Consider the following 27,025-nt stretch of genomic DNA (forward strand, 5'->3'; position numbering starts at 1 on the left):
AGAGGGTTTAGAAAAGTTTTACCAGGATATTACAGGGAGTAAAGGATTTGAATTATAACAATAGGTTGAAAAGGTTGGAACATTTTTATCACGTGTAGAAGGCTGAGGGGTGATCTTCTTCTAAAGGCTTATAAAATCATGAGGTGAATAGCAAAGGTCTTTTCCCTGTAGGGAAGTTCAAAACTAAGGGGCGTGATTTTAAGGTAAGAAGGGAAAAAATTTAAAAAAGACATGAGGGTGATCTTTTTACACAGTGGAATGAAATATCAAAGAAAGTGATAGATGCATGTACACTTACTACATTTAAAATGCATTTGCATAAGTACATGAATGGGAAAGGTTTGGAGGGATATGAACCAAATGCTGGAAGGTGGGATTAGTTTAGTTTGGGAACATGGTTGGTGTGGACTAGTTGGACCAAAGGGTCTGTTTCCATGCTGTGAATAAAATAATCACATGGGTACTCCGTAAATCAATCTTGAATATAAGTCACAAGAACAATTACCAAAACCATAACAGAAATGTATCTCAGCACATCCAAATCTGTCACTTCTCCCTCTGATATCTTCTACTTGTGTTCGTGCAAAAAGGAAGTTGGGTTGTCGCTGGAAAAATGAGTCGTGTGGGTCAACTCTGATGGAATGACCAGTGAGGAATGAAGATCTTGCGATTTAAGGCGAGCGTCTGATTGCCGTGCAAGTCAAATGATTAACAATGTGCTCAAATTTATTGTTCATGATGAGCAATGATGCGTTGTTACAATAAAAGCAAAGAACAGCAGGTGCTGGAAGTCTGTTACTTTCAGATTTGTGTCAAAGAATCACTGGATTTGAAACAATAACTCTCTACAAATGTCACCAGACCTGCTGAGTTTCTCCAGGACTTTCTGAATGAGTTGATGCATTAATTTGCATCAATAACTTGCCTTTGACAATGTAAAACAGCCAAAGCACTTCACAGGAACATTATCAAACTAAAACTTGATGCAGTCACATCAGGCAATGTTCAAGACAAGCCAAAAAGCTTTGGCGGAAAGAGTAAGGTTGCCAAGTCTGGCTGGATAACTTCCTGGAGGCTTTATCACAGCCTTTCCAGCTGCAAACATCCTGCCAGTCCAAAGCCTGCCTTCTCTCATCTGTCTTTTTTTTTACACAAACATTCTTTGAGCAGTTTAGTTCATTTATTGTGTAGTTTGTCTCCCAGGTTTTCATCATAGCAGTATCCAGGAGTCAGAGTCATAGAAATGTACAGCATGGAAACAGACCCTTCTGTCCTACCCATCCATGCTGACCAGATATCTCAACCCAATCTAGTCCCACCTGCCAGCACTTGGTCCATATCCCTCCAAACCCTTCGTATTCATATACCCATCCAAATGCCTTTTAAATGTTGCAATTGTACCAGTCTCCTCCACTTCTTCTGTCAGTTCATTCCATACATGCACCACTCTGTGTGTTAAAGTTGCCCCTTGGGTCTCTTTTATATCTTTCCCCTCTCACCCTAAACCTATGCCCTCTAGTTCTGGACACCCCCCGACCACAGGCAAAAGACTTTGTCTATTTATCCTATCCATGCACCTCATCATTTTGTAAACCTCTATAAGGTCACCCCTTGACCTCCATCGCCACAGGGAAAACAGCCTCAGCCTATTCAGCCTCTCCCTATAGCTCAAATCCTCCAACCCTGGGAACATCCCTGTAAATCTCTTCTGAACCCTTTCAAGTTTCACAACATCTTTCCGATAGGAAGGAAACCAGAATTGCATGCAATTTTCCAACGGTGGCCTAACCAATATCCTGTACAGCTGCAACATGACCTCTCAAATTCTGTACTCAATACTCTGACCAATAAAAGAAAGCATACCAAATGCCACCTTCACTATCCTATCTACCTGTGACTCCACTTTCAAGGAGCTATGAACCTGCACTCCAAGGTCACTTTGTTCAGCAACACTCCCTAGGACCTTGCCATTAAGTGTATAAGTCCCGCTAGAATTTGCTTTCCCAAAATGCACCACCTCACATTTATCTGAATTAAACTCCATCTGCCACTTCTCAGCCCATCTGGTCCAGATCCTGTTGTAATCTGAGGTAACCTTCTTCCCTGTCCACTACACCTCCAATTTTGGTGTCATCGGCAAACTTACTACCGTACCTCTTATGCTCACATACAAATCATTTATGTAAATGACAAAAAGTAGTGGACCCAGTACCCATCCTTGTGGCACTCCACTGGTCACAGGCCTCCAGTCTGAAAAGCAACCCTCCACCACCACCCTCTGTCTTCTACCTTTTTGAGCCAGTTCTGTATCCAAATGGCGAGATCTAACCTTACTAACCGGTCTCCCATGGGGCACCTTGTCCATGTAGATCACATCTACCGCTCTGCCCTCATCAATCCTCTTTGTTACTTCTTCAAAAAACTCAGTCAAGTTTGTGAGACATGATTTCCCACACACAAAGCCATGCTGACTCTCCCTAATCAGTTCTTGCCTTTCCAAATACATGGACATCCTGTCCCTCAGGATTCCCTCCAACAACTTGCCCACCACCGACATCAGGTTCACTGGTTTGTAGTTCCCTGGCATGTCTTTACCACCCTTGTTAAACAGTTGCATCACGTTAGTCAGCCTTCAGTCTTCCAGCACCTCACCTGTGACTATCTATGAGATTAAATATTAATTCCTAAAGGACATTCTTGGAGAATTATCAACCCCATAAGAGGGGTCAGTTTTAAGGCATACCTTAATGAAGCAAAGAGATGTAAAGTAGTGATTTTGGGAAGGAATTCTTGAGCTATCAGGCAGTTGTAAAGCTAACCATCAGTCAAGCAATTAAAGTCAAATGCACACATGATTAGAATTAGAGAGGTACTAATTTCATCTATAAATCTCATAAGTTAGAGATAAGGGTAAGAACATTGAAATGTTTGGGAACACTATTAAATTGAGCATTGAGGCACTGTTTGAATGGGGATCAGTCAATGAATACAAAGGTGATAGATGAACCAGACTTGGTGTAGGTTAGTGCATGGCCAGCAGAATGAGTTATCCTCAGATAATGGGAACATGACCAGAGTGCATTAGAAGAATAACCTGTAGAAATGATCAACCACCTTTCTTGTTCATGTGATTATGATTAACCAACTGGAAGTATTTCAACTCGGTTGTCGGTTCCTCTGAATAAGTAGGAGTTTGGCAAGAGATTTACATGATGCATCGAAACTACCTTCATTAAAGCACAGCTGTTCTGTTGGGCATCTTTTTTTTTTTTATTATTGACTAAAGTATTTTACAGCCCATATTGCAACTTTAGATCCCCAAGCATGATCTCAGTGTAGCAATAATATGTCACTGTACAGGTGTGACCTTTTTCTGCTGACACCAATTACTACTTTCCAGTCCCACGACACTACCTGTGTCATCATCAAGCTGTTCCCAGGGAAGCAGTCTTTCCACACATGTCCAGGTTAGGAAGGTGGTCTGTTTATGCTGCCTGACCTGCTGCGCTTCTCCAGCAACACATTTCCATCCCAGGTTAGGAAGGTGGTCTGTTTTGGGTTACACCAAGTTGAGGTGAATTGCCTTTGGGCAAGCTTTTTAACACCGAGATCTCTTGTTTGGAATTGGTCCTCCTCTTTGACTGCTTGTGGATCCAAGGGTAAAATTTGACTGTGGTATTGTATCTCCTGCATGTTGTATACCTCATCTGGGATTTAATAAAATTCGTAACATTGCTGCTTAAAAGTTAACACCATTTCTTTCAGAAAATTCCCCACTTGGAGAATGAACTAAAACCTTAATTTTTTTTTCTCTCTTAAATATCTTCAGGGGAAATTTGATATGGTCTGCAGCTATTTAAAAATGAAAATACCATGGTCAATTCAAAAGGTTATTGATGCACTGAGCTGTTAATCATTCTTAACTAAATTAGGAAACTAAGCTATATAATCTTTATAATAATGCAGATTTAAATAATTGACAAATAAGGCTCCAACTTAATAATCTGGAGAATCATTTCACTGTTCTGAAAGCTGAATTTTTCTTTGAAATTGAGTTAAATCTTTGGGTTTGCTTTCTTCCTTCTAAGGTGTTTCATTCCACATAGTCCCAAACAACAGAGTGGTGAAGTGATCCCTACTGTAGAATGTAGTTGAGATGAGTAATGTAGAAATATGTAATGAGAGGCTAGTTAAGCATGAGAGCCAATGGAATGGAGTGTTATTCTGATTAACTGTTAAATCAGAAAAAATGGGAGGAGGCTCAAATAGAATGTAAATGCTAGTATGGACTAGTTTGGTTGGATTTCCTTTAGGTGTACTGGATGTTGTGTATCAAAAACATAACTGTCAACTGCAGATTCTAGATTTCTTCCCCAAATGATATTTTGATGCAACAAGTTGCTTCTAGAAGCATCTTTTCTTCATTAACATAGACTTGACAGAGCTAATTATATGTTGTGCCCTTTACTACCCAAGAAAGTTGAGGGGCACGGTCATTTTCCTGCTAAGCAAATCTCTCGTCTTTTTCAAATCATCTTTTATTTCATTTTTTTTTTGCATCCTTTTGGATAAATGCCTAATAACTTAGTCTTTTTAGTTGAACAGTAGTTATAGAAATGCTGCTTGAAAGTTATCCTGAATGAAGTGAAGCATTTTTCAATGTTGGAAATTTATGCGCTTAAACTCGGTCCCAGTAGGAAGAAATCCACGAAATGGTACAGAAAGGGAGAAACGAGTAATACTGATGTCAAAAAGTATTTGATGATGATATATTTTGTGATTTTTTTTTTTCTTCATTTTTGTAATGACTCTCTGATGTGATTTGCAATGATCTCCTCAGTATTATAAATACCGTTTTATGGGAAAATAATCCAAATCCAGGCCATGCAGTATTTTTATTGCAGTTTTTCTTGGGGTGCAATACACAGTCTAGTGGCCATGCGATCACCAATATAAGTTTGTTTGACACTCCTTTTGTTCCCTAAAGGGAAACATTCTTATGTTAGGTTTTATGCTGTTATTTGTAGACCGTGGATTTGTACATCTTGCAGAGAGTGAAAGGATCTTTCAACGCAGAATAAAGGAGATCCTACAGCAAAATAACTATTCCGTGTAAGTAGATTCCCATTTCATTTTATTTTGTACATACACCTTTTTATTTTAATACATATTTTTACAAGCTTGTCTTTTGCTGTTTAAACCAGTTTTCTGTCACAATCTGTGGAGGAGAATGAAGAGTTGGAAACACTCCCTTCTAATGTAACCTTGCATTTGGATACATCATCTCCTGATGGCCTTTCCTGCACACCTGCCAATCTGGTTGAAATACACAATGATGAGCACAGTAAGCAATGTTGTTTCTGAGCTGTCATTTATTGTAATTTTTTTTGATTTACCTGATATTGCAAATTCAAGAATTGAGCAACTTCTATAGTTTTCAAATTAAAGAATGTAGATTAGAGGGACGCAGTTGTTTAATGATTCAGTCAATGGACTGATAATCCAGAGCCCAGTGCTAGTGTTCTGGGACATATTTTTGAATCCCATGACACTGTGGCAGATGGTGAAATAAACTAATTAAATAAAATCTGGAAATAAAAACTAGTCTAATGGTTACCATATAACTTTGTTAATCGTCATAAAAGCAAATACCAGCTGACACACCCTCAAAGCGCACACCATTCACATACAAATCACAGGTGTAGCATACCTAGCTGTACTGCTAGTGACTTAAATCCCATTTGCTATGTTTATTGATTTTTTTTCTTTTATGCTGCTTTGGGAACTACCATGTATTTTCCTGAGAGTGTTTCACAAATTGTGCACATATATCTTTCTCCATGCACAACGTAAGCCTTGCAGGAGACACAGCCATTGTAATGTCACTAATGTTCTTAATAAAAGGAAATGTGCCATCCTAACTTAGGCTGGCCTATACGTGACTCTGCACCCACAGCAATGAGATTGACTCTTATCTACCCTCTGAAATGGTCTAAACATGCATTCAATTGAAGCGATTGCAAGAAATACTGGCAACATTCCATTTTTAGAAACATTAAGATGTTAGTAATAGTGTCAATAGTGTGTTATTGCCCCTGATCAGACAGCCAGATCATTACATAATTTTGGCAATCTACCAGTAACCTTTTTAAAGTTGACAAAGTAGTAGATGCCAACTACTTACTAGTAGAACTAAGCAACAAGATTCCAACATCTTAGCTTTGGATCTTCTCAAAAGCTACTTTATCAATTACTCGCTCAACAACTGCTCACATAGAGTCATAGTCATAGAGATGTACAGCCTGGAAACAGACCCTTCGGTCCAACCCGTCCATGCCAACCAGATATCCCAACCCAATCTAGTCCCACCTGCCAGCACCCGGCCCATCTCCCTCCAAACCCTTTCTATTCATATACCCATCCAAATGTCTTTTAAATGTTGCAATTGTACCAGCCTCCTCCACTTCTTCTGTCAGCTCATTCCATGCACGTACCACCCTCTGTGTGAAAAGTTGGCCCTTGGGTCTCTTTTATATCTTTCCCCTCTCACCCTAAACCTATGCCCTCTAGTTCTGGATTCCCCGACCCCAGGGAAAAGATTTCGTCTATTTACTCTTGCTATACCCCTCATAATTTTGTAAACCTCTATAAGGTCACCCCTCAGCCTCTGACGCTCCAGGGAAAACAGCCCCAGCCTGTTCAGCCTCTCCCTATAGCTCAAATCCCCCAACCCTGGCAATATCCTTGTAAATCTTTTCTGAACCCTTTCAAGTTGGTCCCATCATCCATTCCTATGTCTGAGCTCCCCTGGATTCTATAAACTGTGCAATGTAAACACTTATGGGCACAACTTTAGCTTTAACTTTAACACAAGCTTCACTAAGTCAGTCCAGACCCTTTCATTTCTCCAAGCTTTGAATTTGCCCTGCTGCACAAAAGTGGAAACTGCTTGAGTTTCCTTTACGTCCATTCTAAACTGTGCTGAACTGCTGGCACATCACATCCTCTAAACCCTGACAACTCCCAGGACTTTTCCTGAGCCCTAATCTCAATATTTAGCTGCACCCCCTGAATCCCTCTAGTCCAAATGGCTCAGAGGCTGCTATAGCAGCACCTTTTCAGATGGATCCTTTTTTTTTTCCTGTTCCTAAATGTCTGACTGACTAGCAGCCCAGAGTTAAGAACCTTCTATTTCCAATCAACTGAATAAACTGACTGTTAAGTAACACTTGAACACTTGACCAATGAAAACCTCACAATAGTCCTTACTGTTTTTCTTTGCAGTATTGAATGTTGATGTTCTGATCATTCAAATGTAGCAACTCCTTGGAACACTGCTGCTTGAATGTTGCCGTTTTCATATTGCAAACTTACATGGTGCAAATTATATACAACAAAATTCTTGTCCTCACCAGTGGTGAATGAAGCTTGTTATCGATGCTGGGAACTCGTGAAACATTTGAGAAAAAAGCTAGCTGTCCTCACTCTGTACTTTTAAAGCTCAGTGTTTGATTTTAAGTAGTTGCTGTAAAGTTCTCTTTGAAAGATCTATGTACATAGCTCACTCTTTTCCACTTCTGACTTATAACTAAACTAGGGAGGAAAGATTCTCAACATTTTGTAAGATAGCTTTCAGAATATTGATTTCATGTTGCAGTCAAGCAATCACATGCCTTGACTCTTAGAATGGTCTTGTTTAATAACTAACTACAGTTGATTAGAAATATAGGAAAATTTTAATGCTTACTGAAAAGTGCAAGTTGTTAAAGTTTTTAACCTGCAATAACTAACAACTACACCATGTTACACCTTTGTAGGATACAGACAGTTCTCGGATAACATGTATTCAGCCAGCATAATTTGCTTTATAACATTGCTGAGGAATTAAGAAATGGGAGTTTGGAGAATGCTTACATGTTTGCAGTAGCGTGATTCTAGCAATGATTGTTTAGTGGTGTACTTCATTCTGCACATGCGCCAATGTCCACACCAAAGTCTCCACACTGTTCTGTGCATACACCTGTGTCAAAACCAGTTTTAGTGCTGTCCTGCACATGCACTGGTGTCCGCTGCCAACAGAGCAGCTTTCTATGAAAGGCCCACTCCTCCTAGATTATCACTTTTTTTTTTGAAAGAATGAGTGGTATAATGACAATGTTAATAAGAAGCATCCTGGTGATAGAGTTGCAGGTGGTGAATATAAAAGGCTGTCAGCACTGGAAAAAAAGCTAGATATCACAAAGTGTTTTGTGTAAGAAGAGAATGTGATGCAGTTCACTTAACAGGACTGAGGAAGTCTACCTTGTGCGCCATTAGAGTCAACGCTGAAAAGATTAAAGCAGGCTGTATTGCTGGAATAAGTCTGAGTGCCAGCACATCTGAGGTCACAGAAGCCTTTCTATCTCCAGTTCCTTTGGCTAAGTGTTTGGATAGAGATTAAACAAAAAAGTGATCAGGGACAACCTTTCTCGCCGTATGAGAAAACCTTCTTCATTTATGAAGATCTAAAGAAAAATGCTCAAAATCTTGCAGATGTGCTGTCTTTAGTGCTAGCATGGGTGGTTTGCTGGTTTTAAGAACCACTAGGCATTCCATAATGTAAGGTTAATTGGTGAATCTGCCTGTGTAGAAAGTGTGTGTGCTGACATTTTCTTCCATAGTAAAATGTATTGGCGACGAAGGCTACACCTTAGATCAAATCTTCAATTTGGATGGGACAGGTTTATACTGGAAGTAAATGCCAGCAAGAACCTACATTTCTAAGAATGAAGCATGTACTTGAGGCTTTAACATGCTGCTGGGTGCCGATGCCAGTGGTGACTTAAAGCTTCAGTCTATGGTGGTGTACTACTCTACCAATTCGCCAGCCTTGAAGGGTTCCATTAAGTCTACTCTAGATGTCTCCTTCAGGTCAAGTAAACAAGGTTGAATGGCTGGCAAATCTTTTCCGAACTCATTGATTTTTTGGAAGATGTTTTTAGACAGTATTGCAGGAAAAATTTTGAATTTCAAGGCTCTTGTCATCCTGGATAATGCGCCAAGCCATCCTGCCACCATTGGTGAGCTTTTTGAAAACATCCAGAAATGTGGAGATTAGGTGAATTGTCACGAGTGTGGCGCTGGAAAAGCACAGTGGGTCAGGCAGCATCCCAACAGCAGGAGAATCAACGACCTGATGAAAGGCTTATGCCCACAACGTCAATTCTCCTGCTCCTTGGATGCTGCTGACCTACTGTGCTTTTCCAGTACCACACTCCTGACTCTGATCTCCAGCATTAACAGTCCTAATTTTCTCCTAGGTTCAGTGAATTGGCCATACTAAATTACCATAGTGTTCAGGGATGTGTAGGTTAGTTGCATTAGTCAGGGGTAAATGTCGAGTGATAGAGCAGGGGAATGGGTCTGGATAGATTACTCTTGTGGAGAAAGTGAGGTCTGCAGATGATTCCTGAAGAAGGGCCTGTGCCCGAAACGTCGAATCTCCTGTTCCCTGGATGCTGCCTGACCTGCTGTGCTGTTCCAGCAATAAAGTTTCAACCTAGATTACTCTTGTGGACCTCTTGGGCCAAGTGGCTTGTTTCCACACTGTAGGGATACTATGATTCTATGCTATTTCTACTTCTGAACACAACCTGTTCATTCAACCCATGGACCAGGATGCAATATCAGCTTTTAAAGCTTATTATTTAAGACGCACATTCAAGAGGCTGATTACAGCCACTGATGGGCATAATAAGGCCAGAGTTCTTCAATTTTCGAAGAGCTTCAACATCAAAAATGCTACTTACATTATTTTGGAGGTCTGGGGTGATGTCAGTAAGGGCTGCCTGCATGCAGTTTGGTGGCAACTTCTCCCAGGTTTTTATTTTCAAGATTTTGAAGGATGTGAACTGTAGGAGGAGTTCCCAAAAATCAAGAGTATTGTGTTGCCCTTGCAAAACAGGTTGGCCTTAAAAAGTGGCAAGTGAGGATGATAAAATGCTGCTTGAGTCCCACTGTGAAGATCTTTCTACAACTAATCTACAACAGCTTGTTGCTGAGGGGGAAGTGGAAGTTGGAGATGAAAGCAATGAAGTCCAGGATGCAGCACCACTGTTCTCTTGTCTTCTATCCTGTGGGAAATTGAGTGGCAGTTATAGCTCTTAGAGGACAATGATTACAATGCAGAACGCAGCAAGGTAGAAGTTCATTCAATTAGATATCACCTGGCATCCTACGAACAGCCTCTTCAACACCGAAGAAAAAGTGCAAAGCAGCAGCAACTGGATGTCTTTTTTTTATTTCAACTCCCAAGAAACAGTCAAAAGACAATCAATGTCAGCCATCCACTTCTACAACCAAAACTGCACCTGACGATGTTGATGATGATGACCCTCTGTACCTGCATTAATATTTTTTGTGTTGTGTTAAATTTACTTTTGTTTCATTAATGTGATTTAAACCTCCAATCAGGCTGTGCTATACTCTGTGTTAGGCTTTTAGGTGATTTTGAGAGATCGTAAGTTTTTTTTGATGGTCTGCCTCTTAATCCCACCTTTTTCCCAGAAGCCCTATTATTTCTATTAAGTGAAGTTTCACAGGAACACGACTATGGCGTTCTAGCAGAACTGTCTCAACGCTGTTCCTTCTAGAAGTCAGAGATTTTTGAATCAGATTAACTAAATTCAAATCTTCAGTGCAAAAGTGACTTGAAATTGTAAGGAACAAATTTATTATAAAAAAATTATTTATTGCTTCACTTTTATCCTTTAATGGTATGCGAACATTGCTCACAAGATAAGCATTTATCGCCCATCTCTCATTGATCTTGTACTGAATAGTGTGTTGGCCATTTCGGAGAGCATTTAAAAGTCAGACTTATTGCTGTGGGTTTTGAGAAGACCAAATTGAACAAGGAGAATGTTTTTCTTGCCTGAAGGGAAATTTGGATTATGGAGTCAGATGGGTTGTTATGACATGGATGGTAGTTGTCATGGTTAAAATTACTGAGATTGAATTGTAAGCCATCAGTTGCTGTGGTGAGTTTTGAACCACAGCATGAGTCCAGAGCATGGGCCTCTGGATCACTAGACTGGTATGCCATCTCCCATAAATTATCTTTAAGTGAATTACAGTAATTTTTCTTCTTTTGAATTTTTCTTCCCTCCCAAAAAAGGGGTGAGTCAAGGAAATGCAGAGCCTGAAGAAGCGATTGTTGATGAAGAAACTATTCTAAGCATAATGGAGAGCAGCCAGACATTCCATCCCTCATCGCAAAGGTTAATTCATTCTCCGATTCTCAGTGAGTATGTCAGGTTCAACATCCATTTGGTGCCATTGAAATATTTTGACAAAATTGAAATTCACTATTGTGTACCTTCATGGTAGGTTTTTATCAAAATTATTGAGGCAGAAAACAGAAGTTAATGCGCTGATTTCTTTTTTAATAGATTCTTTTGGCTAGTAGGTTCTCAAAATATTTCAGTTTCACGCTACAGGTCTGTTCTTCATGAAGAACAGGTGAAATGGGCAAGAGGAAGGAGTCACAATATTCCTCTGTACCTTGCTCACCAAGCCAAGGCTCCACTGCCTCAGCACATACCTGTATATTTTTCTAGTTTTCCTCCAACTTCATGTCTTCTCTGACTACTTCATCTTAAGATAAACCTCAATTTGACCTTGTTCCCACTCAACTGCTGACCACCCAACTCCTTTTCTGGATTCATTTGATAGCTATATTTATAATTGGTCCCTCTTCTTAGGTAGGTATTGGTACGCCATCCCCTCAAGTGTTGTTATTATATCTCTTCACAATCTTTCTAAACCAACCCTCACATCTTCAAGATTTCCCCTTAGTTTTTTTTTAATTTGAGACTTCCAAATGTGACCTCTTTCATGTTTCCATCTCTGTACTCTGACAAGCCTTTATCAATCACAATTGAGATATGGTATGACTGTGTTGCCCTGGCAAGCTATTCCTCCTCTTCTCAAATCTTTGTAACCTTCTGCAACTCAAATTAGTGATCATGTTAAATTCCTTTTAATTCATGAATGGAAAAATTCAGTGAAATTTTCTTCGAGTTATTCATCTGTGTACCTTTTCTCTTAACTGTCTTTATCTCCTGAACATGCCTTGTCTTCTGTCACTCATGCATAAGGTTGGCCTCATCTTGCACATTCTTTGCAGCAAAATCCTACTCTCTACCTTAACCCTTCTGCATTTCTCCACACCCAGTGTCTTCTTTTTTCTTTATTCATTCATAGGATATAGGTGTCACTGGCTAAGCGGGCATTTATTGCCCATTCCTAATTGTGTAAGAAAGTTGGCAGTGTGTTGCCTTCTTGAATCACTACAGTCCTTGAGACCGAGAAATCCAGTGTACCCACAGTGCTGTTGGGTAGCAAGTTGGAGATTTTTTTTCCCCTGGCAACAGTGAATTAAGGAATATGATATTGTTCCAAGTTAGGATGATATGTGGTTTTGAGGGGAACTTGTGGGTAGTGGGATATCAATGCATCTGCTGGCTTTGTCCTTCTCGGTGGTGGAGGTTGGAGGTTTAAAAGGTGGTGTTAAAGGAATCTTGGTGTGTTTCTGCAGTACATGTTGTAGTAGTTTGGATGGTGAAGGGAATGAATGTTGATGTTTGTGTGTAGGATGCCGATCAAGTGGGCTGTTCCTGGATTGTAGGAGAAAGTGAGGACTGCAGATGCTGGAGATCAGAGCTGAAAATGTGTTGTTGGAAAAGCGCAGCAGGTCAGGCAGCATCCAAGGAGCATTCCTGAAGAAGGGCTCATGCCCGAAAGGTCGATTCTCCTGCTCCTTGGATGCTGCCTGACCTGCACTTTTCCGGCAACACATTTTCAGCTCTGATCCTGGATTGTGTTTTAGCTACTTGAGTATTGTTGGAACTGCATCCAGGCAAGTGGAGAGTATTTCATCCATGTAGATGGTAGCCAGATTTTGAGGCAATGGGAGATGAGTATCTTGATTCCTTGCCTTTATGAAGGTTTAAGGGGTACTGTACCTTTTTTTTTGAGTTTAAAAACGAGCAGAACTACCTGATACAGCACAGTGTTCTGAACAAAATAACAATGTAACTTATGGTCGAACAGCTAGATTAGCTGGGTTGCCTGAGACCAGAAAAACAATTTCAAATTCGGCCAAACAGTTTAAATTATGCCCAAAATACCAACCTCCGATCAAGTTTGAATTTAGCTTATTGACAATATTAATAATTTGTGAAACAATCTGATGCTTTGGGGTATAAGACTGGGAAAAATTTGAACAGTTAGAGAGAGAACTGCCCAGTCACCAACATTTACAGACTGCCTGAAACATAGCTCTCTTAAAGGTACCTTGTCTTTTGACCTGTGAAACATAAATCCCTAAGAAGAAAATCTACAGAGGAAGATAGTACTAGTATTATAGTACTCTGAAGAACTCCATAAGACATTGGAGCATAAATTTTAAGGTTTTTTCTAATGCCGTGACAATTGGGGGTCTGCAGTCGATGCTGAGATTCCTGGGGCAGCTCCATGTACCATTGTGCTGCCAACTCTTGTGGATTTGTCCTACCAGTATGGCAGGACGTACCCAGGGATTGTAGTGATTGGTGTCTGGCACAGAATCATATACTGTTAGACTGTTGTTGATGAGTTTGTGGAACAGCTCTCCTTGTTTTTTGGCACAAGGCCCCAAATGCTAAAAAGGAGAATTTTTGAGGGTCCACAGGGCTCAGTTTGTCATTGTTAGTTCCAACACTTGAGACCAGTACCAGGTGGTTTGCATGTTTTCATTCTTTAGACTCGGCAAGCCTTTCAGAGCACATTTGAGAGCTGTGTAGTAGGTCTGGAGTCGGGTAAGGATAGCAGATTTATATCCGTCCAGGACAATAAGCTGCTTTGCAAATATTATCACAAATGACGTGGAAGAATCTATTTTGAAAATGGAGCCTCAAGGTATTCGGTTGTGTAATTTGGTGAATTTTCCTACACACAAGCTAACACTTTTTTTTTTAATATGTGACCTGTTCATATAGGTGCCAGTCAGGACCAGGCAGTAGTGCATCTGTTAGCTGGGTTAGAGGAAGACGGGTTTGGGAATGCAAGATCTCCATTTGCACCTGTCAGATGTTTGCAACAGCAATCTGCAGGAAGTTTCAGTTACCAGCAGAATAGTGATGACGAAGAAAATGAACCAGAAATTCAAAAAGAAGAATTGGAACTCAGTTTAATAATGTCTCAACGTTGGGATGGTGAATTTCCAGATAATATTGGAAAAATGAGGTAAGCAATATCTACATTTAGTGTCTCGAACACAACGAATAATACAATACTTCCTGTAGCAGACTTTCTGGGGTACTTTTTATTCATTGTCACCATCTGCAGGCAATACTTATTCTGTATGAATCAGATTTGTAGCATTCGTGATTCAACAGTATGCCAACACTGCAATGTTCCTCCATTTATTATTTAATCATTAATGTACCATGCTTTACAGTCTTATCCAAGTAAAATTTGATGTTGGGTTGACCAAGTGGTGATATTTGGTCCTTATTACTGTTCTCTCAGCCCTCCACTTTTTTTTCGTTGAATCAGATTGTTTGCAACGTCTGCATCCTGTCCAACTGAGCTTCTAATTCCATATCCCCTCCACTCCTCTGACTGTTTAGTGAAAAATTGCTTTTAAAGCCAGAGACTTGGTCAGATTCTCCATGCAGATACTACAGTGGAAGTCTAACTTATGAAATAGTATAGTTCCATTTGTTTTAGCTTGAAGTTGCATAATTTGTCTTGCTGGATAATTTAAGTTATGCCTAAAAGGGTTTTTTGGATAACTTGAATTAGATAACGAACTTGGAATTATCCTAACAGTACTGTGGTTGTACCTATATCTCATGCAGCAGGTCAAGAAGGCAGCTTTTCAAAGGCCTCTAGGATTGGGTAATAACTGCAGTTCTAGCCAGAATACCCACATCCTGTGAATGAATAAAAAGGTAATTATGCTGAAGCCTGGGAATGGATTGAAGCAATTTGTTTTTAAAAGCAATTGAGCTAAGTTCTGTAGTGTCATCAGAGTATTGGCCAAATGTATATGAGAAATCTCCTCCTGTGTCACTGAACAACAAAGATCAAATAATGGGTAATCTATATTGATTAAAGCATGTAGGTGAGATGAAACCATCCAATACTTTGCTCATGCTGAATTTTTATGAAAATTCTACTGATGGTTAGTGGTCATTACATAAAATTTAATTCATTTTTAAAAATTCTCAAATTCAAGAAGGACAAAGAGTTTAACTTCCTTCTTTCAACATTTGAAAAGGAATTGGCTCTGGATAGTGTATTTGTTGAATAGATGAGATAAGTATTAAATAGGAGCAAGAGTAGATCATCCAACCCCTTGAGTTTACCGCACAATATGATGTTGATTTGCCTCTACTGACCTAGACACTCCTAATATTCCCTTTTTCTTTGAGAAATAAAGCACTCTGTCCCAGCCTTGAATGTAAACACCCCAGATTGTCCACAATCCATCTGGATTACTGAATTCTAAAGGGTCACAATTGAGTCATTAGTCTGTCATGATTAACCTTAACCTGAGACCATGTTTTTGTATTCTACATTCGCATACTGCATTGTCAGCAACCTAAATGCAGAAAGCTTTCAATCTAGAAAAAGGATCACTGGACTCTGTTTCTCTCTCCACAGACGCTGCTAGACCTGCTGAGTTTCTCCAGTAATTTGTTTTTGTTTGCGGATGCTGGAGATGTGAAACTTAGTTATATTAGACTATTGTTTATGCTGAAAATTCTTAAAGCCAATTAATACCTTTTGCAGAATTATTTTACAATAAAAGTATCTTTCAGATTTTCAGAGAAGAATTTAAGTGACTGTTCATCTGAGGAAGATAACATGTTTTCTGATAGTCAAGCTGAGTGGCGAGGGAATCTTTCTATTCCTCAGCTTGATGGAGCTGCAGATGAGAACACTGGTATGTGCCTTTGTTTGTCGTGTAAATTTTGTGATTACTGAAGGGCTAGGTCAGAATATAACCATGCAAATATTTGAACTATTTGCATTCTCAATGCTATTGAATAATTTTAAGAAAGTTGCAAGGTCAAAGAAGATTTAAATGTCTTGAGCAGTTTGTTGAACTATTTAACATTTGAGTTTAATTAATCTTGTAGCTACTTCTGTGGCTAGGCGTGGTCATCTGATCGAAATGTTTTAAAAAAATTATTACAAACATTTCCTGTCATCTATTGAAGGCAAAAGCCTGTAAATTTGGATAAAATTTTAATGCATAAAGAATCCATGGCAGCTATTTGCATTATACAGAAGAACTGATTTATAAAGTCAACTGCAGAGCCCTCACATCTACAGGCTCTTTAATTTGCTGGTGTGCATAAAACATTCTTGAGTTTGCTTATTATTCAAACAATCTTTAAAATTTATATTGCCTTTGTTTTAATAGCTGAGACAATAGATCTGTACCTACTGAAGCCAGGATTTGCCAGTCCCATTACTTACTGTGATTCAAGGATTTTAGCTTCAGTCTTGCATGTCCTAGACAGGAATTGAGGTTGCTTTTCACCATTGACTTTATTCTGACTATCAGAACTCCTCCACACTCTCCGCTCATATCCACCCTAATCTCACCGTTTGGCTCCAGTTTCTTTCCTTCAAATACTAGACAGGCCTTTGATGAGGATCCACATGGTAGACTGGTTAGTAAAGTTAGATCACATGGGATTCAAGGAGACCTTGCCAGTTACAAAATTTGGCTTGACGGGTAGGAGACGGAGGGTAGTGGAGGAGGGTTGTTTTTTTGAACTGGAGGCCTATGACCAGTGGTGTTCCACAGGGAACAGTACTGGGTCCACTGTTTGTCATTTATGAAGACCATTTGAATGAGCACGTAGAAAACATGTTTAGTAAGTTTGCAGATGACACCAAAATTGTTGGTGTAGTAAACTGTGAAGAAGGTAATCCCAGATTATAAAGGGATCTTGATCAATTGGGTCAAGGTGTAGCAGATGGAGGTTAATTTAAATAAATGTGAGGATTTGCTTTGGTAAGACGAACAAGGGTAGGGTTTGCTCAGTTAATGGTTAGGGAGTGTTGTGGAATAGAGACAGAGGTGTTTGGGTACATAGTTCTTTGTCTGTTGTGTCACAGGTAGACAGAGTGGTAAAGAAGGCGTTTGGCACACTTGCCTTCATTGCTCAGATCATTGAATATAGGAGTTGGGAATGTCACATTGAGGTTGTTCAGGACGTTGACGCCACTTCTTTGAATGGTGTATGCAGCCCTGGTTGTCTTGCTGTAAATAGCATATTATTAAATTGGAGAGAGTGCAGAAAAGGTTTATAAGGATGCTACTAGGACTGAAGTATTTGAGTTTTAAGGAGAGGCTCGATAGGCTGGGACTTTTTTCACTGGAGCATGGGAGATTGAGGTGTGACCTTTAGAGGTTTATAAAATCATACGAGACAAAGATAAGGTGAATAGCAAAGGTCTTTTCCCTGGGGAGATCAAGACTAGAAGGCATAAGGTGAGGGGGAAAGACTTAAAAAGGACTTGAAGGGCATTTACTTGGCACAAATGGTAGTGCATATGTGGAATGAAATGCCAGAGGAAGTGTTAGATGCAGGTACATGGATAGGAAAGGGATATGGGCCAAACGAGGCAAATAGGACCGGTTTAGTTTGGAAAACTTATTCGGCATGGATGATTGGACCAAAGGGTCTGTTTCCGTGCTGTATGACTCTGACGTGCAGCACTTTTTTTTTTGATGTAGTAATTGAACTTTCTCCTTGCAGTTGTATTATTTCCATAATGTGAGGGTTGTCAGCAGTATATCTGGTATTCGTCGTCAAAGCAGTGAGGAATTGTGTGTATGAACACCTTCTGAGCTTTACAGCCAGCTAGATTAATTCCAGTATGGTTAGGTTCTTCCCAATGTGTCACCATGATAGAGTTTTCTTATCTGCTACCTGAGAAAGCTATGTTGCATTGCCACCAAAAACACCTTTTGCTGTTAGGTAATGGAGGTTATGCTGTGGCTTCCTCAAGTTCAGCAAGTCATCTGCGATGTTAGTTTCCTCTTTTATTTCTTGGACCATTCGCAGTAAATCTAAACCCTCACTGGGAGGAGAGCCTTCACGTTGTTCGCATTTCTCCATCTAGCCCAACATCTGACCTCACCACTAACCTTATCCGTGTGCAGGTCAGTGATACAATATCTCACGTAGCCTTGTGTGATCTTCCCTGCTCATTAAGTTATTTGAAAGCACTGTTTTTCAGTCCACAAACATTGGTAGAGTCAGTTGGTAAATAAGTGTACATCTGTCAGTCACTCACTTTGTTGTCGACATCCCACATCACCACTGCCACCAAAGTTATTTATAGCAGAGATTATTCAGATGAGACATTATAAAGTGTAACAAGTGGTTTGATATTATGTTGTGCAATATAAAAGTCCAAAGTTTTGAAGATTTCAGTGCTAATCTACTGTATTTAAAATGCAACCATGATTTTTCTCTCTTTATTTGTAGTCACCAACTCATTTATATACTACCACACCAAAGTGTCCTAGGGCACTTTATGGCAACATTATGACAATAGACAATAGGTGCAGGAGTTGGCCATTCTGCCCTTCAAGCCTGCACCACCATTCAATATGATCATGGCTGATCATCCTCCATCAGTATCCTGTTCCTGCCTTATCTCCATAACCCTTGATTCCACTATCCTTGAGAGCTCTATCTAACTCTTTCTTAAACGAATCCAGAGACTGGGCCTCCACTACCCTCTGGGGCAGAGCAGCCAGAATGTCTCTCCTCAAATTTGGAGACCAGAACTGCACACAGTACTCCAGGTGTGGTCTCACCAGGGCCCTGTACAGCTGCAGAAGGACCTCTTTGCTTCTATACTCAATCCCTCTTGTTATGAAGGCCAGCATGCTATTAGCCTTCTTCACTACCTGCTGTACCTGCATGCTTACCTTCATTGAGTGGTGTACAAGAACCCCCAGATCTCTCTGTACTGCCCCTTTACCTAAATTGATTCCATTTAGGTAGTAATCTGCCTTCCTGTTCTTGCCAACAAAGTGGATAACCATACGTTTATCCACACTAAACTGCATCTGCCATGCATTTGTCCACTCACCTAACCTGTCCAGGTCACCCTGTAATCTCCTAACATCCTCCTCACATTTCACCCTGCCACCCAGCTCAGTATCATCAGCAAATTTGCTAATGTCACTATTACCATCTTCTATATCATTAATGTATATTGTAAAAAAGCTGTGGTCCCAGCACCGATCCCTGCGGGGCGGCACGGTGGCACAGTGGTTAGCACTGCTGCCTCGCAGCGCCAGAGACCCGGGTTCAATTCCCGCCTCAGGCGACTGACTGTGTGGAGTTTGTACGTTCTCCCCGTGTCTGCGTGGGTTTCCTCCGGGTGCTCCGGTTTCCTCCCACAGTCCACAAATGTGCAGGGCCAGGTGAATTGGCCATGCTAAACTGCCCGTAGTGTTAGGTAAGGGGTAAATGTAGGGGTATGGGTGGGTTTCGCTTCGGCGGGTCTGTTTCCACACTGTAATGTAATCTAATCTAATCTACCCCACTGGTCACCGCCTGCCATTCTGAAAGGGAGCTGTTTATCACTACTCTTTTTCTTTCCAGTCAGCCAACCAATTTTCAATCCAAGTCAGTACTTTGCTCCCATACCATGAACCCTAATTTTGCTCACTCACCTCCTATGTGGGACTTTATCACAGGCTTTCTGAAAGTCCAGGTACACTGCTTCCACTGGACCTCCCTTGTCCACCTTCAGAGTTACATCCTCAAAAAATTTCAGAAGGTTAGTCAAGCATGATTTCCCCTTCATAACTCCATGCTGACTCTGACCTATCCTGTTACTGCTATCCAGATGTGTCGTAATTTCATCCTTTATAATTGACTCCAGCATCTTTCCCACCACTGAGGTCAGACTAACTGGTCTATAATTTCCTGCTTTCTCTCTCCCTCCTTTCTTAAAAAGTGGGACAACATTAGCCACCCTCCAATCCGCAGGAACTGATCCTGAATCTATCGAACTCTGGAAAATAATCACCAACGCATCCACGATTTCTAGAGCCACCTCCTTCAGTACCCTGGGATGTAGACCATCAGGCCCCGGGGACTTATCAGCCTTCAGACCTAACAGTCTCTCCAACACCAATTCCTGGCAAATATAAATTCCCTTCAGTTCAGATCCTTCAGCCACTGTTACCTCTGGGAGATTGCTTGTGCCTTCCCCATCCCAGTCCTCTGTTTTCCCACTCATCTTTGCTATGTTATTGAAAAATAATTGATATCTACAATAGAATCAGGTAACCAAGAGCTTAGTTGATATGAATTTTAAGGAGTGTCTTCTAGAAAGAGTGGAGGTGAGAGGGGGTTCTGGAGGGACTTCCAGAGCTTATGCCAAAGCAGCCAAAATGTATGGGTGTCTGAGATGCAGCAAAGGCAATTTGGATGCACACCAACACAAATACGTGGAATGATGAGGTCTTAGAGAACTGGAACTTGTTGCAGAGAGGAGAAGGAGCAGTGCCTTAGAGGTTGAAGATGAGGATGAGAATTTAAAGTTTGTTTATTTCCTCACATTGTACTCAATCTTCCATCTGCTCATGGACTCTCTTAACCTGTCTTATATATCTTTTTAAAGAATTTTTATCATTTCTCCACACAGCTAACCTTCCTGTCTCTTGCTTTGTCTTGTCTGGAAACACAATTCACTGGATTCATGCTAAAGCTTGGGGATTTTGTGAACTGAGGACCACAGTGTCTTTATATGCGAACAACGTGAAGGCTCTCCTCTCAGTGAGGGTTTAGGTTTACTGTAAATGGTCCAAGAAATACAAAGAGGAAACTAACATCGCAGATGACTTGCTGACCTTGAGGAAGCCATAGCATAACCTCCATTTCTTAACAGCAAAGGTGTTAAAGTTTTTCAAGAAAGCATAAACAGGCTGGTACCAGGCAGCTAAAATTTAATGTCGAGGAATGTGAGTGATTTGGTTTAGGAGGACCAAACAAATGCAATATAAAACAAAGGGTGCAAATCTGAACAGAGATCAGGAGCAGATGAACCAAGACTTACATGTACACAAATGGGCAGGTTGAGAAAGCAGTTTATAAGGCACATGGATCCTGAGCATTACTCCTGGAGAAATAAGAGTACCAGAGCAAAGAAAAAGTTATTTTTTAACAAGTGATTTGACCATAACTGTACAATCCTGAACATCATGCTTGAGGAAGGAAGTAAATATGATGAAGCTAATATTTTGGAGAACTTGCAGGGATTGAGGGTATTGGTTCCAAAGATAAATTGGCAAAGCTGATGCTATTCTCCTCCGATGTAATGGGTGAGAGGTGATTTAAGAGAGAGGTCTGGCCAACATTTCTATCAGCAGAAGGGTTAAGAACTAGAAGGCACCGATTTAAGATAATTGGTGATAAAAGCAGTGAGGAAGAAAGGATTTTGTGTGTGGACTGATTTAAATCTGAGTGCTCTACCTGAGTATGGTGAGGCAGATTTCAGAAGTGAATTACATTTATTTGGGAAGGGGGTAGAGTTAGAGCGGCTCTTCTGAGCAGACAGACTTGACCAGCTAAATTACAGTCTTTGTGCTGTTATAATTCCATGGTTCTGTAAGTATTTGGAGTCAATTTAACTTTGTAGAATGCAAACTAGTATCTATTATGGGACTTGTATTATCTTTGAGACAATTCAGTGTACATTTATTGTTATGTAAGGGGTAAGAATAATCTTGAGTGCAGTTGTACTATGAAGCACATAGCAGTTTATATTTTAGTAATTATTCAGTAGGAAAGCAAACAACAGTACTGAGGTAACCTGAAAGCGCAGCAGCTGAGATTTATTTTCAGAGCATGGATGAATTGAGTTACTCTGTTTCATTTTACACCAGACCCAAGAAAACAAGTGCTATGGGTTAGTGACATCTCAGCACTTAAAAGAAATTCATATTTTTTCTGATTTGTATTATATTAAGCTGAAGCATTTTCATGGTCTTCCACCCTTCAGTGATTCCATGGCTATCTTATTGAATTTTAGATAACACTTTGAATGAAGATGGTTCAAGAACTCATTCTACGTTAGCAGTCCGAGACAAAGTTCTGACAAAGTCAACATTTCACAAAGAGACTGTGATGTTAGAACTGCCATCATCTGATCATGTTAGACTACAGTACAATCATGCAGGTACCACACCTCATGCACTCGATGATTTAAATGCCACAGAATTACCTTCTTATCAAAATTCATTCATTGTGACAAAGAAGCCTGAACATGCTGTTTCTAACTTATCGAATGAAGCCAGTTATGAATTAAAATACAGCACATCTAGCGAAGACCTTGGCTCTCACAATGTGAAGTTTGTAGATGCTGAAATGGTTGGCAAATCTCCAAGTGCAGTCTGTGAAAATAAATGTATTACCAGTGACTATGAAAATCAGGTTCCAGTGCAAACTGATAAACTTCAAAGGGTAAAGCGTTATATCAGCATTAACTGTGAAAAAAGGTTGTCATTTACACATCCAAGAAATCAAACCAGTGAAGATGAATTTCATAGTAATTCAACTCTTGATTGCTTGGTTGGGCGAATAGCTAATAAAGTGCCTCATGCGTCCAATAAAACAGAGAACACCGTGTGTGACAAATCTTTGATTCCTCCGAGAGGTGTAAAAAATGGGGTTCAGCTTTTTGAAGGCCAAAGAAGTACAGCAATAGATGCTGAAAGCAACACTGCAAAAAATCATACTGAACTTAAAATTAGATATGAAGACTTTCAAGCAACCCAAAGAGAGAGAACTGTAATTGATCAGCATGAGGCACAGTATACATTCTTCCCTAGCGTAGTACTTCCTAACTGTCTGAAATGTCCAGAAAAAATGTTCAACAGGCCCTCGAAACTTCAAAAACAAGATGATCGCAGGTTAAAGCTCAAGTTGAGTAAAAAGAGATCAATTGGTATCCAGCTGACCGAAAATTCAACAATTACAAAGGGAACAAGTGCCCAATCCACAGAACTGAATTCTTGTAGCAATAGGGTACTGCAAAATGAAATACCTCTAGGTCACAATACAGTGAAATCTTTAGGTAATGGATTTTCTTTAGACTCCCAAATCTTTAAGGATGGATCTCCTGAAAATAGTCTAGGACAGTCACTTCGATTGGCGTCCAGTAAGTATACACTCCGAACAAAGCGGAAAGTAAGCTATGAAACTGAAGATAGCGAGCATGGTCAATGCTCAGAAACCTTCAAGATCAGTCCAGCTCGGTCAGAATGTTCAAAAGTCAATGATAACAGTATAGATCATTCTCAGCGATCACGTAAAAGAAGAAGGCTTAATAAGAAAGAACCTCCTGTAATTATAAAATATATTATTATTAACCGATTCAAGGGTAGAAAAAATATGCTAGTTAAGATAGGAAAAGTGGATTCAAATGAGGACCACGTTCTTCTCGATGAAGATAAACTGCAAAAATATCACAAAATTTCACCTTTAAAAGACTGGTGGCCGAAGGTCACTGAACCTCCTGTTGTTGTCAAACCTTTGCTATCAATACCTACACCAAAAAGAGGGAAAAAAGCAAAAGTTCAGTCGAGCTTAAAGAAAAGAACTGGAAGATTTAAAAAACTACAAAGAAAGGAAAAACTGAATATTGCTAACCAAGCTCAAGGGAAAAGAAGTGTGTTTACTATAAAAAAAGTAGAATTTTCACCACTTTCTCCTCCTTCGCCCTGCTACAGTGCTGAAGCTGATGACTGTTCAATAGAATATAAAGATGTTATGTACAAACTCGGCTTTATGTCGGAGAGAATGCCAAGTCCTTCTAAACTATCACCGCCTCGTTGCTGGTCACCAAGTGAAATGCAAGGGAATGGAATGCTATCAGTTGTGTCAACAGAAGATGTGCTGATAAGAGAGAGTGACCCCTCTGCTTTAAATAATTCTAATTATTTGTTGCAAGGCAGTAGAAATCGTGGAAAAAAGCAATGTTTGAAATCCAGGAAAAAATCTCCCTCTAACGTTGGTGCTACAGCTAAAAGGATGAAAGGACCCCAAAAAGTTAAGCAAGTGGCAGTTGGTGAAAAAGATGAACAGAAGGTAAAGCAGCGCAAGAAAACCAGAAAAAGATGGACCCGGAAACCAAAAAATGTAGTTCCATATCTTGCTGCGAAGCAAGGAACTTTGCAAAGTTCAGAATCAAATGAGCAAGAGGTAAGCTCTGAGCCTGTCAACACAGAACCGAATTCCTCCTGTAAAGAACAATCAATTGGAAGGTTTTGTGGAAATTTTGAAAATGTGCTTGCTGTAGAATCCGATCCCATTTCCAAGACTGATGAGCAACCCAACATTCCTCTTAGCCTCTGTTCGACAGGGCATCTTCCTTCAACACAGCCTTATTCTGAAGAAATCCAAGGTGATTCTGGGGGCTACTATTGTTCGTTGCTGGAAGTTGATGACAGCACAAATTTGCACGATTTCCCTTATCCGCCAGGTGAACAAGTCTCAGATACACTGTCTCAGTTGGCAACGTGTTCTCAGTCCCAGTTGCATTCTAGTCTTCCTTTCAGTCTCAGTAAAACAAGTCCTTCTTGTGTTCAGCCTGAGTCTATTTACATGTTGGATAACAAGGCTCAAATAACTGAGAATTTTCAATTATCGATGGACACTAACCTTGAACCACAGACAACACTGGCTGTTCCTCAGAATCAGCGGTGTTTTGGTCAGTTAACAGCCTCTTCCACAGTTCAACATCATCCACAGTCTTTACAGTACTCCCACTTGCCAGTTCATTCAACCGAAGACATGTTTAGGATACAGAGGAACAATTCATCGCAGCCGAGGTCACAGATTATGTACCAAATAAAGGTTGATGGTGGTCAGCATATTTCTGAAACTAGAGAGATTCAAAATGGAGAGAATGCACAAACACTTAAATCTCACCAGAAATCTACATTATCTCAGTCAGAGCTTGAGGTTGATGGCAAAGTAAATCATTCATTTCAACAATTCCAGCAATCCAAAGCTCACCAGCAATCCAAAGCTCACCAGCAATCAAAATCTGCTCTACTTATTTCTGAGGTAAATCAACAATCAGCATATTCACAAGGAAATAATGGTATGGATTTACCTCACAGGATTTCTCCAGTCGAAAATGAAAAGGATGGTCATTGTCTTAATTTTATTTCATGTAGCCAGACTAAGTTAGTGAAAAAGGTTGTGGAAGGGGAACAAGAAACCACCAACATTTTAGATATATCTGACTTCACCCCTCCCAGAATAAAGCAGAGGTCAGTGTCTGAAACCTTCTTGGACACAAATATTGCACCCCACTCTCAGAAATCTGAACACTGTCCTAGAATGGATAGCCAAGCCCCTTTTAGTGGTACTCAGTCTAGTCTCACTGTTTTGCGCGAATTACTACAGAAAAGGCAACAAAAAACACAAGAAGGCAATGTTCAAGCTCCTTCACCAAAAGCTGTGTTTCACAGAAGTGTTTCTTGCCCAAATGAGCAAAATGATTTCAATAAAAATTCTGCTGGCACAGACTTTTCTGGTCTTCTCTCTGTTGCTCATTCAAAGTCCCAAAAGGATGCTGCTTCTAAAAAAATGAAAAACGCAAGAAGTGCAAATATTGTGCAGAAGAAAACCAAAACCTCAAAAAGAGTGCCACCCAAGAAATCTCAAACTTCTCAATCCAATTGTCCTTTTTCTGATGACAACCCTGTTTTCCATTCCGACGCAGGGTTTGATAGTTACAGTTTTGACAGCTTATCACCAGAACTTCCTCCGTCTTACAATTTTGATATCAATACTGTTGGACAAACCAGGTATTGCACTGTATATTCTGGCTGCCAATTCATGCCAGCTGCTGAGCAAAATCTGCCTCAAAAATTTTTGAGTGATGTCCAGGAATCTGTTCCAGCCCAGGCAGTAATAGAAACTTGTGGATACAAGTCCCAAAGCAGTAAAGTGCAGCACTCTGACCAAATACATCAGCCATCAACCAATGTTGAGTGGGCTAGATCTGGCTCAGTCAGCCCTGATCTGTTTGAAAAGTCCTTTTTAGACAGTGAAGAGAAGTTGAAACAATTAAATAAAAGCTTTGACATGCCAGTTCAAAGTGTTCTGTCAAACTCTTCTGAATCATCCAGCACCCATTTGTCTGGAATGTCTATTGTTGAGATGAAGGATCAGACTTCCAATCGTTGCCATGATCCTTTGGAGAATGGAACTTCCTGCAGCCCAATAAAGTCATCTAGTAGTCAACTAATGCTATTAGATGAAGGAAGTGGAAGAGAATGTGACCGATCTGATGTGTGTTTGTCTGCCCTTTCGACTGGCTCGAGTCCAAATGGAGCTATAGGATTTGTTGGTGATGACATGGCAGCAATAAGCTGTGAAGATCCAGAGCTTTGTGCTTCTAAATATAGTAATGGTTCACCAGCAACGTCTCATAGTTCTCCAGCATCCGTCAATTCACCATTACAAACCAAACATAGCTGTTATATTAGCCGCACGTCAGGTGCTCACATTCTAAAGCCTTTAATGTCACCACCAAGCCGAGAGGAAATCGTGGCAACGCTGTATGATCATAATCTGGCAGAAATTGTCTACCAAGAACCATTCTGCAGCGATCCTTCAGATGCTCCAGAAAAGCCCAGGTGAGATGGTTACTGCCTCTCTCACTGTTTAAAATTGTGGAAGTGTGAATTTATCTAAAGTCCTATTTTGACGTCAAATATATGATGCTACACAATGATAACATTAAAAAGTTGTTTGATATATTCTGACTTGTACATCGTTTAAGTTATGATATACCGACTGTTATGCAAGTTAATTTTTTTCTTTTTACAGAAAGGTTGGCCTACTGACTCAGAATCTAAATATCATCAAGAGAAACTTTCTCTGTATCACCTCCAAAAATTAACTTATTCTTTAGCTTAGATTAGATTACTTAG

The 27,025-nt window shown here is 40.1% G+C and overlaps 1 protein-coding gene across 2 annotated transcripts in view; it reads left to right on the forward strand.

The window, feature by feature from the left end:
• The window catches only part of rev3l (REV3 like, DNA directed polymerase zeta catalytic subunit), a 203,894-nt gene that overhangs the window by 91,696 nt on the left and 85,173 nt on the right, over nt 1–27,025 (forward strand). Inside the window, exons 9-14 of one of the 2 annotated variants that reach the window (XM_043687151.1) lie at nt 5,028–5,112; nt 5,205–5,344; nt 11,156–11,281; nt 14,019–14,265; nt 15,849–15,973; nt 22,108–26,728. In XM_043687151.1, the coding sequence (XP_043543086.1) occupies nt 5,028–5,112; nt 5,205–5,344; nt 11,156–11,281; nt 14,019–14,265; nt 15,849–15,973; nt 22,108–26,728 (5,344 nt within the window). Of the gene's footprint in view, nt 1–5,027; nt 5,113–5,204; nt 5,345–11,155; nt 11,282–14,018; nt 14,266–14,904; nt 14,976–15,848; nt 15,974–22,107; nt 26,729–27,025 lie in introns of those variants that run through there. The other variant, XM_043687152.1, reaches the window with a different exon arrangement.

The sequence above is a fragment of the Chiloscyllium plagiosum genome, chromosome 3, assembly GCF_004010195.1.
Source record: "Chiloscyllium plagiosum isolate BGI_BamShark_2017 chromosome 3, ASM401019v2, whole genome shotgun sequence".
NCBI classification, from domain to species: Eukaryota; Metazoa; Chordata; class Chondrichthyes; order Orectolobiformes; family Hemiscylliidae; genus Chiloscyllium; species Chiloscyllium plagiosum.